The sequence below is a fragment of the Capra hircus genome, chromosome 18 (genome assembly GCF_001704415.2).
Source record: "Capra hircus breed San Clemente chromosome 18, ASM170441v1, whole genome shotgun sequence".
Classification (NCBI taxonomy): Eukaryota; Metazoa; Chordata; class Mammalia; order Artiodactyla; family Bovidae; genus Capra; species Capra hircus.
In genome coordinates this window covers 45,749,728-45,767,213 of record NC_030825.1, presented here as the reverse complement: position 1 = coordinate 45,767,213, position 17,486 = coordinate 45,749,728, and the positions used below count along the sequence as shown (strand labels likewise).

Sequence of the window (17,486 nt, the reverse complement as noted above, 5' to 3'; positions counted from 1 at the left end):
TACCTGTCTGACCTCACCCCTCGTGTCCGTTTCACTCATTGTTTCAGCCACGACAGACCCTCACTGCTCTTCACACACTCAGGTTTGCTCCTGCCTCAAGAGCTTTGTTCCCTCTCCTCAGAACCCTCTTTTCCTGGCTATCATCAAGGCCTGCTTCTTCATCTCCCCCAGTTTCTTTCTCAAATATCACATTCTCACTGATGCCTTTTCTAACCAAGTGTCTAAGATCACAGTCCTCATCTATCTTCATGAAAGGAGGCACTTCTGTCTTGTTCGCCGCTGCTTCCTCTGTGCCTGGCACAAAGAAAGTGTGCAACATGTATCTGTTTAATGAACACATGAACTACAAGTCAGTTTCATTCTTTCACTTACATATTTGCACTGAAAAAGTAATTTCATTTAAAAAGAGTGACAGATGTTTGTAAAAAGAAGTTAACATTTGTGACTTTCTAATAAATAAAAACCTAGTTAGGGGACTGCCTATACTTCTTTAATATGAACTACATGTTTTGCTTGCAAATGAGTCTAAGGCTCAGTATCAGTTAGGATACCAGATTTTTAGGACAAATAAAACTGAGGTAGACAAAACCAAAGAGAACTCACAGCCACTCAACTCACGTAGCCTGGCCTTTAACAGGAACATTGGAATTAACATACCAATGAAGATGCCTCTAGACTCGAAAAGATAAAGACAGCAGGTCTCATGTGGTCTACCTGCAAAAAATGCTGTGGGATGTCAAAGCTTTATATGATGAACAAATTCAACGTGGGAAACCATATTTTTCCTGAATCCATTTTGGCTGGACTGATAGAGACTTACACAAAGGAATCCCCATGGAGCACTTGATTAAGATCATATTTCTAATTTTAGACAACATTCAAGTTCATATACAAAGTAAACTCTACATTTTCTATAAATCCAGAGGGGGGAAAATCCCATCTGAACTGTCAACTGGCTTGTTCAAAAAATCCTAGCTACTGCAAGTGTCCCACATCCCTCTCCATTCCCTTCCCTGAGCATCCCCATTCTATGCATGCTCAGTTGCTCAGTCATGTCTGACTCTTTTGCAACCCCATGGACTGTAGCCCAACAGGCTCCTCTGTCCATGGAATTTTCCAGGCAAGAATACTGGAGTGGCTAGCCCTTTCCTACCCCAGGGGATCTTCCCAACCCAGGGATCGAATCTGCATCTCTTGCATCTCCTGCACTGGCAAAGTGGGTTCTTCACCACTACACCACCTGGGAATCCTAGTTACAAGGTAATAGAGCAGTGACTACTGGTAGAAGAGGTCCCTAAGGGCTTTTATGCTGAAAAGATCCTGACAGTTTTTACATCAAGCAAGGTAATACTATTGCCATCTTATAACACCCAAAGAGACAATAACACAGAAGGGAAAGGGAGGTGGCCTGCCTAAAGAACCAGGAAATAAATGAGCAGAGCAAATGTCCTAAGACTGGCAACTTTTTCCACCTAAAAGCGTTCTGGGGAGAAGAATGACCTGCTATACATTCCTCTCTGATGCTGACTCTGTACATAATTGTGCTCTGTACTTCAGAGAAGGGCTAATAGCACCTTTCAGGCCATGCTGGAAGCAATAATAACATGGGATGACAACTAACTGGGTAAAGTATTTCACTCACTAATTGCTTCTGATCTTCACAAGAACTCTTGTGAAGGTGGGTGGTAATTCCATTTTATAGATGGGCAAACTGAGGCTTACAGACGTTAGAAGATTTGCTCAACATCACACAGACAATAAGAAGCAGAGTCATCTTCTAAACCCACATTTTCTGATTCCATGCCCCATAATAAGCAGTGTCAAGAGCACTAGTTAATCCTCACAACTTACTTCTCTAACAGTGGGATTATGAGGGTGAACCACTTGAAGTAAGGGGCAGAGTCACTAATGAATACAGACAGGACAGGACTCATGTACACCCTGCCTGCCCCAGAGCACACAGTCAGCAACTGCAGTTCCTAGACACAGGCGGCAGGGTCTGTCAATCAGTGAGCATATCCCAAACCTGACTTTAACTCAGGGAGCATCAGAAGCATGTTTTCGCCCCCTCAAGGGGTGGGACAGTGGAACTAGTACTCTATCTCAGGTTTAAAACGGTCAAGCATTTGAACACTGAATTCAGGGCTTTCTTCAACCACAGTGCTAGGCTCAGCTGCCAAGCACAGGTCCTTGCCTAGTCAGTCAAGTTCATCGATGTTAGACCACAGATTCTTTCCCCAAGGATGAATGCTAAAGAGCATCTCTGGGCCTTGCTGATAAAATCTTTAAAAGCCAACACAGGGGAAAAAATACCTAACTATTCCATCTGAATTGATGAATATCCTGAGAGAGAGGGACCACGGCGGTACATAAATTCCAGAAACAACAAATACTGTTCTGTGGAAAGAGCAAAATGTTAAGTCTGCAGGCCTACATTTGGCAATCACATTTTAGGATTTATTTATAAGTCAGCAGTTTGAAACCCAGAATACAAGCATAGATTCTAAAACCCATCAACAGCACTTAGTTTCCAGTTTAAGACTCTGAAAGCCTGTTTAGCCCATTATACACAAAAACATGGTAGTGTTCCAACTATCCTAATCACATTTCAATGGGGAAAGTCAAGCCAAAATTCCAAAACACAACAAGAAATACTTCCCTTTCTCAGCTCAAATGGTCCACACTGGTCCCAGAAAAGCAGAAGGGACCGGCTAAGTGCTACTGCACCCAGTGGGTTACTTCACTCCAAGTCCTCAGGGTTAGCGCATCCTTCTCTAGTTGTCCTGTCCTGGGGAACAAGGGCACTTGGCCACTGGGTCAGAGGGGAAGTGGCCCTGGAGGCCTAGCTCTGTCTCCTCCAGCACTTGGAGGCATGGCCTGAAGAAGAGTTCAGTAATATTCATGTTAAAATAAGAGGCTTTGGCCTCATTTTTCAAACCACTCTTGACTGAAATTCTAAATAAAGCTAATGATGGTTGTGCCATTATAGGATGATAGCTGTAGCAGTCTGGGCCTAATACTGTTCAACTGTTTCAGAGAACGCAGAGTCTCTAAGTGCTCTCTTGTCACATCTCTGCGCAGCAGCAATCAAGCACACAGGGAGCTGCACTTGGTTTTTCACATAAAACAAACAAAAGTCACAGCTGTGTATCTATGCATGTATACACAGTAGTCTGGAATGGCACACACCAACCCAGTTAACAGTGGTCTCTTCTGGGAAAAGGAATGAGATGGGAGAGTCGAGCAGTACTGTTAAATTTTACTGCTTGAGTTTCTTTTGAGAAGTACAATTAAAAAAAATATGCTTTATATATGATTTACATGTATAATATTAAAAAATACTTTAAACTATGCCAAGCCACTTTTAGAAACACTGCAAAATCATGCTTTCTCTGACTATATGCCATGACTATAGGAAAAAAATCAGAAAATAAAAATATATTTGGATAGGTTCAAAACAGAATGACCCAAGGAAGATATTACACATGTATACATTTATACCAGCAGATTCAGCAATAGGCCAAATCCAGTCCAATAGACAAGTCTACAAGGGAAAACTGGTTATCAGATTTTTAAAGGGTTATTTTTTTAAAAACCCAAAAAACAAAGAATTTGTGACAGAGACAAATGTGGCCCACGCAGCCTAAAACTTACTATTAGCCCTCTACAGAAAAAATCTGAAGATGCCTAATGCCTGATTTAAACCAAGACTATTATGTCTTTTCGAAAATAATTTTAAATTCCTCTTGGAAGACTTTCCCAGTAGTTCAGTGGTTAAGAATCCACAATGCAGGAGACATGCGTTCGATCCCTAGGTCCTAAAAGATCTCACATGCCGTGGAGTAACTAAGTCCGTGTGCCACAACTACTGAGCCCCCACGCCTGGAGGCCATGCTCCACAACAAGAGAAGACACTGCAATGAGAAGTCGGCGCACTGCAACTAGAGTAGCCCCCTCTCACCACAACTGGAGAAAACCTGTGCAGCAGGGAAGACCCAGCACAGCCAAAAATAAAACAAAAAAATTCCTTTTGGAAATGCTTTCCAAATCACAATATGCCTTTTAAACACACTAAAAGTGAGTCATAATACTTAATAGCTTAGCTTTTGTTCCCCCCAAACCCACAAGAGTATAAATTAGCTTATTCAGCCACTGCAATCATGAGATTTGGTTCAGATGACTGGTGATTTCCAAAAATCAAATACAACCCCGGGATGCTGGAAAAACATTCTCCCTCCTAGCATCCAGAAATCTAACCTCTGATGTGCTGCTAAAATGTACAAGGACACATGGAAAAATCAAACTCAGACGAACTCTCTGAGCAACTAAAAATAATTTTAAAAATCTAGCAGTGGAGTGAATTTACCAGATGACAGTTCAACAATTATTTTCTAAATGAAGGAAGGAAAAACATCACCTTTATTCTGAATGAAATTCATATTCCAATTTTATAAAGCCCTGAAAAAGGGAGAGTATTTCATTTTGACTACCAAAGACCTAAGAAATGTCCTGAATAAGAATCAAATGTATCCTAGTATGAACAACTAAATTCAGAAATGGAAAAATACCTTTATCCTGTAAACATGTGTAGAACTTGCTACATTAAACCAACGGGTCTATATAATGACAATTCACAAATAAATCTTTATAATCACATTTAGAATTCTCAGTCCCTACTGTGTACTTTATCCCCTGGAGAAGGGAATGGCAGCCCACTCCAGTATTCTTGCCTGGGAGATCCCACGGACAGAGGAGCCTGGCGGTCTACAATCCATGGGGTCGCAAGAGTCGGACATAACCGAGTGACTATCACATCACATCACTGTGTACTTTAACAGCATGTTATTTGGAAATTAACTTCCAAGTTGAAAATTTAAAGAAAATCTAGGCTAATTAATTTGTTTAATAATCTTCTATCCTACTTAATTTTAAATGAAAGCAATTCAAAACGTGGCATGCAAAAAATATTTTTTTTCATAAGAACAGAGTATCAGTGGAAAGAGGACAAAGACCATCATTTCAGTGATTTGAGAAAAAACTAAAACAACATTCTCACTTACCTCTGGAATACACTTTCCAACCCAAGTATGACAGAGAAGATACTCTACCTCAATGTCCTGGAGACTGAATTCCTTCTGATCCGTTAAGTTCGCAGCCCCAGCACTAAGCTCCATCAGCATCTTGGCAATCTCGGGCTTGATGGCTGAAGTCAGCCGACTGGCTGCTTCCATGACGTGCTCCTGCACATCTTTGAGCTGCATGGCTGCCTTGGAGTAGTGAGAGTTCCTGAACACAGTGCTGAAGAGATCTGTGAGGAAAGTACTGGCACGGCAGAAGACGTTGAGGGCGTCCAGGTACTTGGAGATGCCCTGCTGGATGTCGGCAATGGGAGTGGAGTGGGGCATGGCGTGGTGGCAGCTGCCTGCAGCGGTCAGGCTGCCCAGGGGCGTGGTGGTGGCCGCAGATGCCAGGGGAGCACTCAGTGCTCGGCCCAGCTCGGGCACTGGGTACTGCTGGTGCTGCTGCACCTTCTGCTTGGACCCGCCAAGCAGGAAGCGCCGCTTGTAGTCCATTTTACTGTCCTGGGCACTGCAGCAATACATGCGGGAAGGGCACTGTCCCAGTGACCGGGAGAGGGTCAGGGTTCTGATTCCTTTTTTTTTCTTCCTAAAACCGTGGCTAGGTATAAAAATAGTGGAGTTCTGCAAATCTAAGTTTTAAAAAAGGCATTTCCATGAGGCAGGTGACCATGTGATCCAATGTCGACGTGAAAAGGACAAGAAGTTTATATAGTTAATATTTTCAGTGGAGGCAGGACTTCTGACAAAAAATAAGTGTGTCCAAAATGCTATATAAGAACTGTTAGCATTCCATCCTCTTAATAAAAAGATATGGTTGCTGAGGAAATGTTTACTGAGAACTGCTTTGCAAGAATATTTTGATACTTGTATTTACAATGGCAGAAAAATAACTTAACTTTAAAAAATGTAATATAATGTATCTTCAATATATCAGAAAAGTTAGAACCCAAAAACCCACAAGCTGATCAACAGCAATTTAAAAAGCAGTACAGAATCACTTCACACTAAGTCCTTAGGAAGGAAGATCAAATCTCAGAATTTTGACAGAGCCTGCCTGCCAAATCCATTTACCTGTAAAGCTTTTTCTAAATGCAAAAAATTTCCAAATTTCCTTTAATATTTTCTGAAAACAAGTTTTTTTTTTCTTCAAAAAAATGGCATTTGTTATTATAAGTCGTCTTCTTTCCTTTTGTTTGCTGAGGTAGCGGTTTCCTTGTAACATTAATAAGAGGTGCTTCCAGACTGGGTTGGCCCTCAATTGTAAAGTCTGAAGCAAAAATGCACAGATGTACTTGTAAGGCTTCTAAGTCATTTCCTGTGAGGGGGGGAAATAGACAGAATTAGGAGAGTTATAGGACAGTGAGTAATTCTCGAACATTAACTCCTGAAATGCTATCATCCACAAAGGTGGGCTCCAAATGAATAAGAAACATTATAAAAGAGTAGAACTATGATATGATGATGGTTAGAAAATTCCTCAAGTTGTAGTACAAAAATAACACAACAAAAAAAGTTTGATTCCACACAAACCGCTTCAAAGTTCAGGCTGACAAGTGACACATCACGCGGGGCCTGGACTAATGTTTGTGTTTGGCATTCCCTTGTTTTTTCCTCAAAGAGCTCACAAATCCAATTAGAAGAGTACCCGATTAGGACTGTTGACAAATACAGCACTCACAAAACCTTAAGGGGGATTGGGAAGTGCAGCGATGAGCAAAAGACTGAGAAATCAAGGTTGTTATGAAGGAAATGTTACTCTACCCTAAGGAGGTAGGCCATGATTGTACGCCAGGTTTTGATAAGCACAAGAGTGATGGCCAGGGCTCATCAGGTGAAAGAACTACCACAGCAAAGACTCTGAAGCAAGATGACTTTAGGTCTGTTCAGGATACCCAGGTTGGCCGAAGTGCAGCATCTGAAAGACAGAGGCTGGAGAGGTGAGTGGCTGGCAGGTTTGCTTCTCATCCTCATCCAGTACCACTTTCCCCTCTAGATGATCAAAGCAAAGTCTAGGAGGCTGTGCCAGTTCCTACACCCTCGGGAGGCTTCTACACAAGCCCTGGCTCTGGATAGGTGCAAAAAGCAAGGTCTAAATATCCCTCGTTGTCATTTCTGAACCTACAATAGTGAAGCAGTGTGATTCTCCCTCCACAGCTAATTAGGTTTACACTTGCCTTAACAATCTGCTCTCTCAAACATAACAATAGTTCAAATACACTTTATTGAATGACATATGTAGTCTACATGATGTCTGAATATAGTTTGATCTACTTATTGAGAACTAGCTTTTCTTTCTACTTTGCTTTTTTGGTAGATAAAAATAAATACGTCATACCGTGACATCACCGATTCAATGCACATGAGTTTGAGCAAATTTCAGGAGACAGTGGAGGACACGGAAGCCTGGCATGCTGCAGTTCATGGGGTCACAGAGTCAGACATAATTGAGTGACTAAACAACAACCACCTTTTCACTCATTATAGCCAATTACCATGCCTTCTTTATGATTCTACAATTCCATTAGGAACCCAGGAAGGTAGACAGGTTATAAGAGCAAGAGATGAGAAAAGTGTTATGAATACAAACACATACTCTAAAAGTACAACCCTAACCTGGCTAGCATATAAATCCAATTAAACTGGCACCATTTGTAGCTCTGTGTTCAAGAGAATTTTGACTCTTAAAAACTCTCATAAACTTTTCAAGAAATGATATATCAAACAGCTATATGTAAGAAATATGTTCCCAAATGTTCATTTTTCAAATTAATTACATATAATAAGGCAATCATATCCATCCCTACTCAAGTGTTCCACTGTTACCAATGTGGCTGTACAAATTCAGAAGGGCAAGAGAAACACTCAGCAGGAGTGCTGAAGGATAGAAGGCTGCTCACATGGTAACGGTGTGTTCTGTGAAGGACAACTATCACCTTGAACTGGCCACAGTGAGTGTCTTACACCCTTCTTTGTTGTGTGTTGCACACTGGTGCTCCTGGCTCTGAGAGTCCACCCCCATTCCTCTGCCAATGATTCAAGAAGGTCAAGTAAGGCCCACACACTCACTTAATTTTTTAATAAACATCGTAAACATTAAACTTTTTTCCACTTTCAGTTCAGTTCAGTTCAGTTCAGTTGTTCAGTCGTGTCTGACTCTTTGCGACCCCATGAATCACAGCATGCCAGGCCTCCCTGTCCATCACCAACTCCCAGAGCTCACTTAGATTCACGTCCATTGAGTCAGTGATGCCATCCAACCATCTCATCCTCTGTCGTCCCCTTCTCCTCCTGCCCCCAATCCCTCCCAGCATCAGAGTCTTTTCCAATGAGTCAACTCTTCGCATGAGATGGCCAAAGTACTGGACTTTCAGCTTTAGCATCATTCCTTCCAAAGAAATCCCAGGCTGATCTCCTTCAGAATGGACTGGTTGGATCTCCTTGCAGCCCAAGGGACTCTCAAGAGTCTTCTCCAACACCACAGTTCAAAAGCATCAATTCTTCGGCGCTCAGCCTTCTTCACAGTCCAAAGTTTATGTAAATGAAACTGGTAATGCTTAAAAATATACTACTTCACCAAATTCATCTGCAAATTCAATGCAGTCTCTATCAAAATTTGAACCTTTTCCACAGAAATAGGCAAGCTAATCCTAAAATGCATATGGAAGTGCAAGAGACCCAAGATAACCTACCAAGTACTGAAAACAAGACATCAGAGGACTCACACTTCCTAATTTGAAAACCTAGGTGTGAAGCTACAGTAATAAAGACAGCAGAGCACTAGCATAAGGAAAGACATATATGTAAATGGAATGCGACTGAGAGTGTGGAATAAACCTAGACACCTATGGTCAGCTAATTTTAGACAAGGGTGCAAAACCATTCAGTTGAGAAAGAACAGTCTTTTCAATAAATGATGGGACAACTAGATATCCTCATGGAAAAAAATACATATGAATAAGAACCCCTCTCTTATATTATAAACAAAAGGTAACTCAAAATGGATCAAAGACCTCAATGTTAGAACTAAAACTTTTAAAGCTCTTAAAAGAAAATATAGGTGTAAATTTTTGTGATCTTAGATTAGGCAATGGTTTCTTGGACATGACATCTTAAAACACAAACAATAAAAGAAAAAATAGATAAGCTGGACTTCATCAAAACTAAAAACATTTGTGCATCAAAGGTTACTACCAAGGTGAAAAGACAACCCACAGCATGGGCAAAAATAATGGAAAATCATGTATCTGTTAAGAGTCTAGTATCCAGAATATAAAAAGAACTTTAAAAAAAATTTTTTAAAGACAAATAACCTAGTAAAATGTGGACAAATTATATGAACAGATGTTTCTTGAAAGACATACAACTAGCCAATAACCAAATGAAATGATCCCCAACACGGATAGTCACTAGGGAAAAACAAATAACAGTAAGATATCACTTCACACATGCTAGCATGACTACAGTAAAAACAAGCAAAAAACAAAACAGAAAATAAGTGTGGGTGAGAATGTGGAGAAACCGGAACCCTCCTAAGTTGCTGGTGAGAATGTGAAATGATGCTGCAACTGTGAAAAACAGTTTGGCAGTGCCTCAAAACATTAAACAGAGAGTTGCCATTGAGACCAGGCAATTCTACTCTTAAGCATATACCCAAGAAAATTGAAAAACATCAGTTCATTAAAAAAAAAAAAATTACACATGAATGTCCATAGCATCATTATTCATAACAGCCCCAAAGAAACAATTCAAGTGTATCAACTGAAGAATGAATAAACAAAATGTGGTACAGCCACACAATGGTATATTATTCAACCATAAAAAATGAATGAAACATTGATAAATGCTTGGAGAAGGAAATGGCAACCCACTCCAGTATTCTTGCCTGGAAAATTCCATGGACAGAGGACCCTAGCAGGCTATAGTTCATGGGGTCACAAAGAGTTGGCTACAACTGAGTGACTGAGCACACTGATAAACGCTACCGTGTGACTGAACCTCGAAGACACTATGGTAAGAGAAAGAAGCCAGAAATAGAAGGCCAGATAAAATGTGAGATTCCACTGACATGAAACATTCATATAAATCAAACGCAAAGAGACAGAAAAAAGTAGATCAGTAGTTGCCAGGACCTAAGGAGAGGAAGGAAATGGGGAGTGGTTATCAATTAATACAGCTTTTTTGAGATAATAAAGACATTCTAGAATTAGATGGTGGTGATGGTTGCACAACTATACTTCAAGTTTAAAAAAGTCATTAAAAAGGAAAAAAGAATTAAAGAAAAATATGAGAATGATGTCTTAGCAAATTCAGAATACTAATAAAAGAGATACTAAGAAAAAAAAACAGGACCAAACAAATTCTGGAGTTGAAAAATATAATAACTGATAAAAAAAATTAAGGGCTCAAGAGCAGATGTAAACAGGAATCAGTGAAATTACATATTAACCAATTGAGATTATCTAGACTGAGAAACAAGAAGAAAAATGTCTCAGAGACTGTGGGACACCACCAAGCATACCAGCATCACAGAAGGAGAAGAGAGGGAGAAAGGCACAAAAAAAGTATTTGAAGAAATCAGTTCAGTTCAGGTGCTCAGTCCTGTCCAACTCTTTGTGATCCCGTGGACTGCAGACTTCCCTGTCCATCACCAACTCCCAGAGCTTGCTCAAACTCATGTCCACCAAGTCGGTGATGCCATCCAACCATCTCATCCTCTGTCATCCCCTTCTCCTCCTGGCTTCAATCTTTCCCAGCATCAGGGTCTTTTCCAAGAAGTTCTTCGCATCAGGTGGCCAAAATATGGGAGTTTCAGCTTCAGCATCAGTCCTTCCAACGAATATTCAGGACTGATTTCCTTTAGGATTGAGTGGCTTGATCTCCTTACAATCCAAGGGACTCTCAAGAGTCTTCTCCAGCATCACAGTTCAAAAGCATCAATTCTTTGGTGCTCAGATGTCTTTATAGTCCAACTCTCACATCCAGACAGGACTACTGGAAAAACCATAGTTTTGACTAGACAGACCTTTGTTGGCAAAGTAATGGCTCTGCTTTTCAATATGCTGTCTAGGTTGGTCATAGCTTTTCTTCCAAGGAGCAAGCATCTTTTAATTTCATGGCTGCAGTCACTGTCTGAAGTGATTTTGGAGCCCCCAAAATAAACTCTCTCACTGTTTCCATGGTTTCCCCATCTATTTGCCACGAAGTGATGGGAGCAGATGCCATGATCTTCGTTTTCTGAATGTTGAGTTTTAAGCCAGCTTTTTCACTCTCCTCTTTCACTTTCATCAAGAGGCTCTTTAGTTCTTTAATTTCCGCCATAAGGGTGGTGTCATCTGCATATATGAGGTTACTGATATTTCTCCTGGCAATCTTGATTCCAGCTTGTGCTTCATCCAGCCCAGTGTTTCTCATGATGTACTCTGCATATAAGTTAAATAAACAGGGTGACAATATATAGCCTTGATGTACTCCTTTCCCAGTTTGGAACCAGTCCATTGTTCCATGTCCAGTTAGTTCTGTTACTTCTTGACCTGCATACACAGATTTCTCAGGAAGGAGGTTAAGGTGGTCAGGTATTCCCATCTCTTTCAGAATTTTCCACAGTTTGTTGTGATCCACACAGTCAAAGGCTTTGGTGTAGTCAATAAAGCAGATGTTTTGTTGGAACTCTCTTGCTTTTTCGATAATCTAACGGATGTTGGCAATTTGATCTCTGGTTCCTCTGCCTTCTCTAAATCTGGCTTGAACATCTGGAAATTCACAGTTCACATACTGTTGAAGCTTGGCTTGGAGAATTTTGAGCATTACTTTGCTAGCGTGTGAGATGAGTACAATTGTGCAGTAGTTTGAACATTTTTTGGCATTGCCTTTCTTTGAGATTGGAATGAAAACTGACCTTTTCCAGTCCTGTGGCTACTGCTGAGTTTCCCAAATTTGCTGACACACTGACTGCAGCACTTTCACAGCATCATCTTTTAGGATTTGAAGTAGCTCAACTGGAATTCCATCACCTCCACTGGCTTTCTTTGTAGTGATGCTTCCTAAGGCCCACTTGACTTTGCATTCCAGGATGTCTGGTTCTAGGTGGGTGATCACACCATTGTGGTTATCTGGGTCATGAAGATCTTTTTTGTATACTTCTGTGTATTCTTGCCACCTCTTCTTATTATCTTCTGCTTCTGTTAGGTCCACACCATTTCTGATCTTTATTGTGCCCATTTTTGCATGAAATGTTCCCTTGGTATCTCTAATTTTCTTGAAGAGATCTCGTCTTTCCCATTCTATTGTTTTCCTCTATTTCTTTGCATTGATCACTGAGGAAGGCTTTCTTATCTCCTTGCTATTCTTTGGAACTCTGCATTCAAAGGGGTGTATCTTTCCTTTTCTCCTTTACCTTTAGCTTCTCTTCTTTTTTCAGCTATTTGTAAGGCCTCCTCAGACAACTGTTTTGCATTTATTTTTCTTGGGGATGGTTTTGATCACTGCCTCCTGTACAATGTCACAAATCTATGTCCATAGTTCTTCAGGCACTCTGTCTATCAGATCTAATCCCTTGAATCTATTTGTCACTCCCACTGTATAATCATAAGGAACTTTAGATCATACCTGAATGGTCTAATGGTTTTCCCTACTTTCTTCAATTTAAGTCTGAATTTGAAGAAATAAAGTTCCCAAATTTCTCAAATTTGATGGAAAGCACATGAATCTATACATTTATGAAGCTCAACAAACTCCAAGTAGGATAAACTGAAAAAAATATTCAGTCTAGATACATTATAATCCAATGCCGAAAGCCAAAGAGAGACTCTTGAAAGCAACAAGAGAAAAACAACTCAACATACAGTTGACTCTATAGTTATGTAAAGTTGCTATGAACACTGAATTAGCAAATACTAAATCACTACTCTTAGAAGACATGCAAAGTTAAGATCCTGTAAATGTCTGGTCAAAACATTTTCACCAACCAATTAACATATAACCTTGTTTTATGTTTTTATTTAAAGACACCTTAGTTAACATATATTGTTGATTCATTAACAGTGAACTCGCAGGCAATAGCACTATAACTCATATCTAATCAAACTCATCAAACATGGATTTTCTCTGTTAGGTACATCACAGACTTCCTGGATTTAGGAACACTAGAGAGCACTTCAGCAATATACTTGGGGGCCATTTTAAACAGTGAAACTGCCAACAAAAAGTATAAAAATGCAAAAAACGTGGCACTAAAGAGACTATGAAAAGAATACTTGTTTATAGTCTGAGAGCTGAAATGAGAAGGCAGACAGTCACCCTGTTCAACCCCAGCTGGGGGTGTGCATGTTGGGCAATTCAAATTTTTTGCCACTTTGCACATGTCTACCACTGACCACAAGAGGTCTGCAAGTATTTATTTTATGTTGCAAATAAATTTTAGCCACTAAGCTAATCTGCAAACACAGGATCTGAGATTTGTGAGCATCTATGTGAGGATCAACTATATACATAATACTACTTCAAACATTTGTATTCCCAACATAATGGGGTACTCCTCTTCTTAAAAATAAACAAAAACATCAATCTACGAAACAAATAATCAGAGGGTTACTGACCATCTTAAAAGGTACATAGAAACTCCTTTAAGTAGTGAACCCCAGGATATATTTAATGTAACAATTCAACTACTTCATTATGTAGAACCTTTCAGGATTTCATTGTGATTTTAAAAGGCTCAAGCTTATATATTTAAGGTATAATCTATCTGACAAATTAGAAGTACATAATTTATAGAGACAAATTTATGCTTAAAGAGAACAAGTATAGACTTGCCTGATGGTACAGTGGGTAAGAATTCATTTGCCAGTGCAGGGGACACAAGTTTGATCCCTGGTCCAGGAAAATCTCCATGCTGCAGAGCAACTAAGCCCATGCACCACAAATACTGAATCCATGCTCTAGGGCCCATGAGCTGCAACTACTGAGTCTGTGTGCCACAACTGCTTAAGCCCATGTGCCCAGAGCCTGTGCTCCACGACAAGAGAAGCCACCACAACGAGAAGCCCGAGCATCACAGCTCGAGAGATCCCCGCCTTGCCGCAAATAGAGAAAAGAAGACCTAGCACAGCCAAGAAATAAATTAATTTTTTAAAAAGAGAGACAACAATTACATTTGGAGAATCACCTACTCCCTTTTTCTCCCTTCTAGAATCCATTATTTTAAAAATAAAATTTGTAAACACTAAACGAGCAGACGAATTGTTATTATTCATTACACTTTTTATTTTAGTGCTATGCTTATGGTGAATATTTTTATAAAAATGCCAGTGTATATTACAACTGCTTAAAGAACAACAAGTTAAAATATACGTTAATATCTCACTGACTGGTTTGCATGTAGCTGCTTCATCAAAGATGATTACTTCAATCAAAAAGACAAACAATAACAAGTGTTGGTGAGAATGTAGAGAAACTGGAACCCTCCTACATTGCTGGTAGGACTGTAAAAAGTATAGCACTTTGGGAAACAGTTTGGCAACTCCTCAAAATAAGTACAGTGTTACCACATGACCCAGCAATTCCACTCCAATGTATATATTCGAGAGAAGAAAAATATAAATTCACACAAAAACCTACACATCGATGTTCACAGCAGCATTATTCAAAATAATCAAAAAAAAAAAGAACACAAATCTCTTATCAACTGATGCATGAATAAACAAAATGCGGCATAGATATACAATGGAACATTAAATATATATTACGCACATATAAAGGAATGAAGTACTGATACATGCTATTATAAAACATGGACAAATTTTGAAAACACTGTACTAAGTGCAAGAGAAGCCAGACACAAGAAGCTATATATTATATACCCTGACTGATACGTAATGCCCAGAATAGGAAGATCCATAGAAACAAGTAGATTATGAAACGGAGAGTCACTGCTAATTGAGTACAGGGTTTCTTTTCAGGGTAATAACAAGGCTTTGAAGTTAGATAGTGTGACTGTTGAACAACTCTGAATATACTATAACACATATGGTATGTGAATTATATCTCAACAGGACTGTTATTTTCCCTATGTAACTTCTCATTTAACAGCAAAAGGTACGTAATAAAAAATAAGTTTGGGGGACTTGCCTTGCAGTCTAGTGATTAGACTCCAAGCTCAGGACTTCCCTGGTGGCTCAGTGATAGAGAATCCACACGCCAATGCAGGAGGTGTGGGTTTGATCCCTAATTCAGGAAGATCCCACACGCCTTGGAGCAACAAAGCCTCTGCACCACAACTACTGAGCCTGTGCTCTAGAGCCCAGGAGCCACAGCTGCTAAGCCCATGTCCCCTAGAGCCTGTGCTCCTCCACAAGAAAAGCCAGTGTCACGAGAAGCCTGCGTATCACAGCTGGAGAGCAGCTCCCACTCTCCACAACTAGAAAAAGCCCGCACAGCAGCGAAGTCTCAGTACAACCAAAAACAAATAACCAAATAATTTTTTAAAGTGACAAAATCTACATGTTAAAAAAAAAAAAAAGATTCCAAGCTCCCAATGCAGAGGGCATAGGTTGGATCCCGGGTCGGGGAACTAAGATCCTGCATGCCACACACACACACACAAAAAAAAGTTTTCCAGGGATACCTTTCAATTCAGATGAAGGAAAAAGATCTCAAGGTACTCAATGTCTGCACTAGACCACACAGTACCTACATCTTTACTCCCAGAACTCTAAATGCATATGGAAGTGTTCTACTCAGCACTATCCTTGTTAGGCTATGCTATAGGAACAAATCCTGAAAGGAGTGGCCTAACCTAAGATGATTTATATCTTGCTCACATAACATTCAATGAGGGTCTGGCAGCCCTTCAGCTTGTAGGGACATCACTGGAACTTGTACTTTCCACAGTCACCTTAGCACAAGAAAAGAAACCCATACCCATTCTTCACTGCCTCCCAATATAAGTGACACACATCACTTCCCAATATAAGTGGCACACATCACTTCCCAACATAAGTGGCACACGTCACTTCCCTTTGGTCAGTATTAGTCACATGTGCCAATGTAACTGCAAGATAAACTCGGAAATGTAGGGGACACATGGAATATTAGTTAAGCAGTACAGCTGGCCACCCAGCCCAGCTGTGGCTTGCAGTTTTTACCAGATGACGAACAGCAATTCTGATTCCACAGAGTAGAGACTGTTTTGCAATTTGGTGTCCCTACAACTGCTGTCTAGAGGCCAGGTGATTCTCACATAGGCTGCTCTAGGACACGGCTCTCTGTTGTGTTGTATGTATGCAGAGTGGGGGAGTGGAAAGAGGTGGGGAGGGAAAGGTCACAGATTCCTTTTAGAAACTGATGACAAAACACTCCATAGTCAAACATGTATCCAAAACACCAGAGTTTTCCTTCAGTTCTGGATTTGGAGTCCCAGGTGAAGAACCACCTGCTGTTCACACTCTCCGTGCTTCCCTTCCCTTCCCTACAGAAGAAGGCTGCATAGAGCTGGAGGCAGCAGGTGACATCATCAAAACTGCATTTAGGGTTGGTCCAGCAGATAACCAAACAGGGGAGGACAAAGGCTCAACTTAACACATTCCAGGAAACCAAAGAGAAATACATACTGGACCCTTAGTGATTTTTTATTTTTGCTTACTTTTTGTTTGCTGGTTGTTCATTGGCCATGCCACCTGGCTTGTGGAATCTTAGTTCCCCGACCAAGGATTGAACCTGTGCCCCCTAAGGGGAAGCACGGGGTCCCTAATCACTGGAGCACCAGGGAATCTCCATATTGGACCCTCAGAATCCACATCATGGCCTGTGCACCTATATTCTTGAGGTGTGGTCCTCAGGTCATGAGCATCATAATTGAATTGTTAAAGACCAAAGACGTAGGACTTCCCTAGTAGTCCAGAAGTTAAGATTCCACATGCCAAGGCAGGGGACACGGGTTCAATCCCTGGTTCAGGAAGATCCCACATGCCAAGGAGCCACTAAGCCCATGCCCCAAAACTACTGAAGCCATGCGCCCTAGAGCCCCTGCTCCCCAACAAGAGAAGCCACCTCAACGAGAAGCCTGCACACCACAACTAGAGAAAGCCCATGTGCAGCAACAAAGCCCTAGCCCAGCCAAGAGAAAAAAAAAAAAGACCAAAGATGCATCTGTATTAGGATAAGGCTGTCTGTCACATCAGTGTTCAAGGAGTGGTGATAATGCCCACTGAACATGTTATTAAGAATGGTGAAAACAAAAGATGGAAAATTTTGAGCAATTTTTGATAAGATCCCATATTAACATTAACCTTGTTGGACTAGGTTGAAAGGAAAAAGCCAACCAAAGCTTAAGAACTTCCTTCTCTGACATTAGAATTAGAATATCCCTCTTAATGAAATGACTGTTAAAATGCTGATTCCTGGGGTACA

At 40.5% G+C, this 17,486-nt stretch overlaps 1 protein-coding gene across 5 annotated transcripts in view; it reads right to left on the bottom strand.

The window, feature by feature from the left end:
• Window positions 1–17,486, bottom strand: part of KIAA0355 (KIAA0355 ortholog) — an 82,530-nt gene that overhangs the window by 45,714 nt on the left and 19,330 nt on the right. For 2 of the 5 annotated variants that reach the window (XM_018062290.1, XM_018062292.1), the window contains exons 2-3: window positions 6,153–6,396; window positions 5,109–5,710 (exon numbers count right to left, since the gene is read on the bottom strand). In XM_018062290.1, the coding sequence (XP_017917779.1) occupies window positions 5,109–5,710; window positions 6,153–6,303 (753 nt within the window). In that variant the 5' untranslated portion in view covers window positions 6,304–6,396. Of the gene's footprint in view, window positions 1–5,108; window positions 6,397–6,842; window positions 7,386–17,486 lie in introns of those variants that run through there. The other 3 variants (XM_018062293.1, XM_005692248.3, XM_018062291.1) reach the window with 2 other exon arrangements.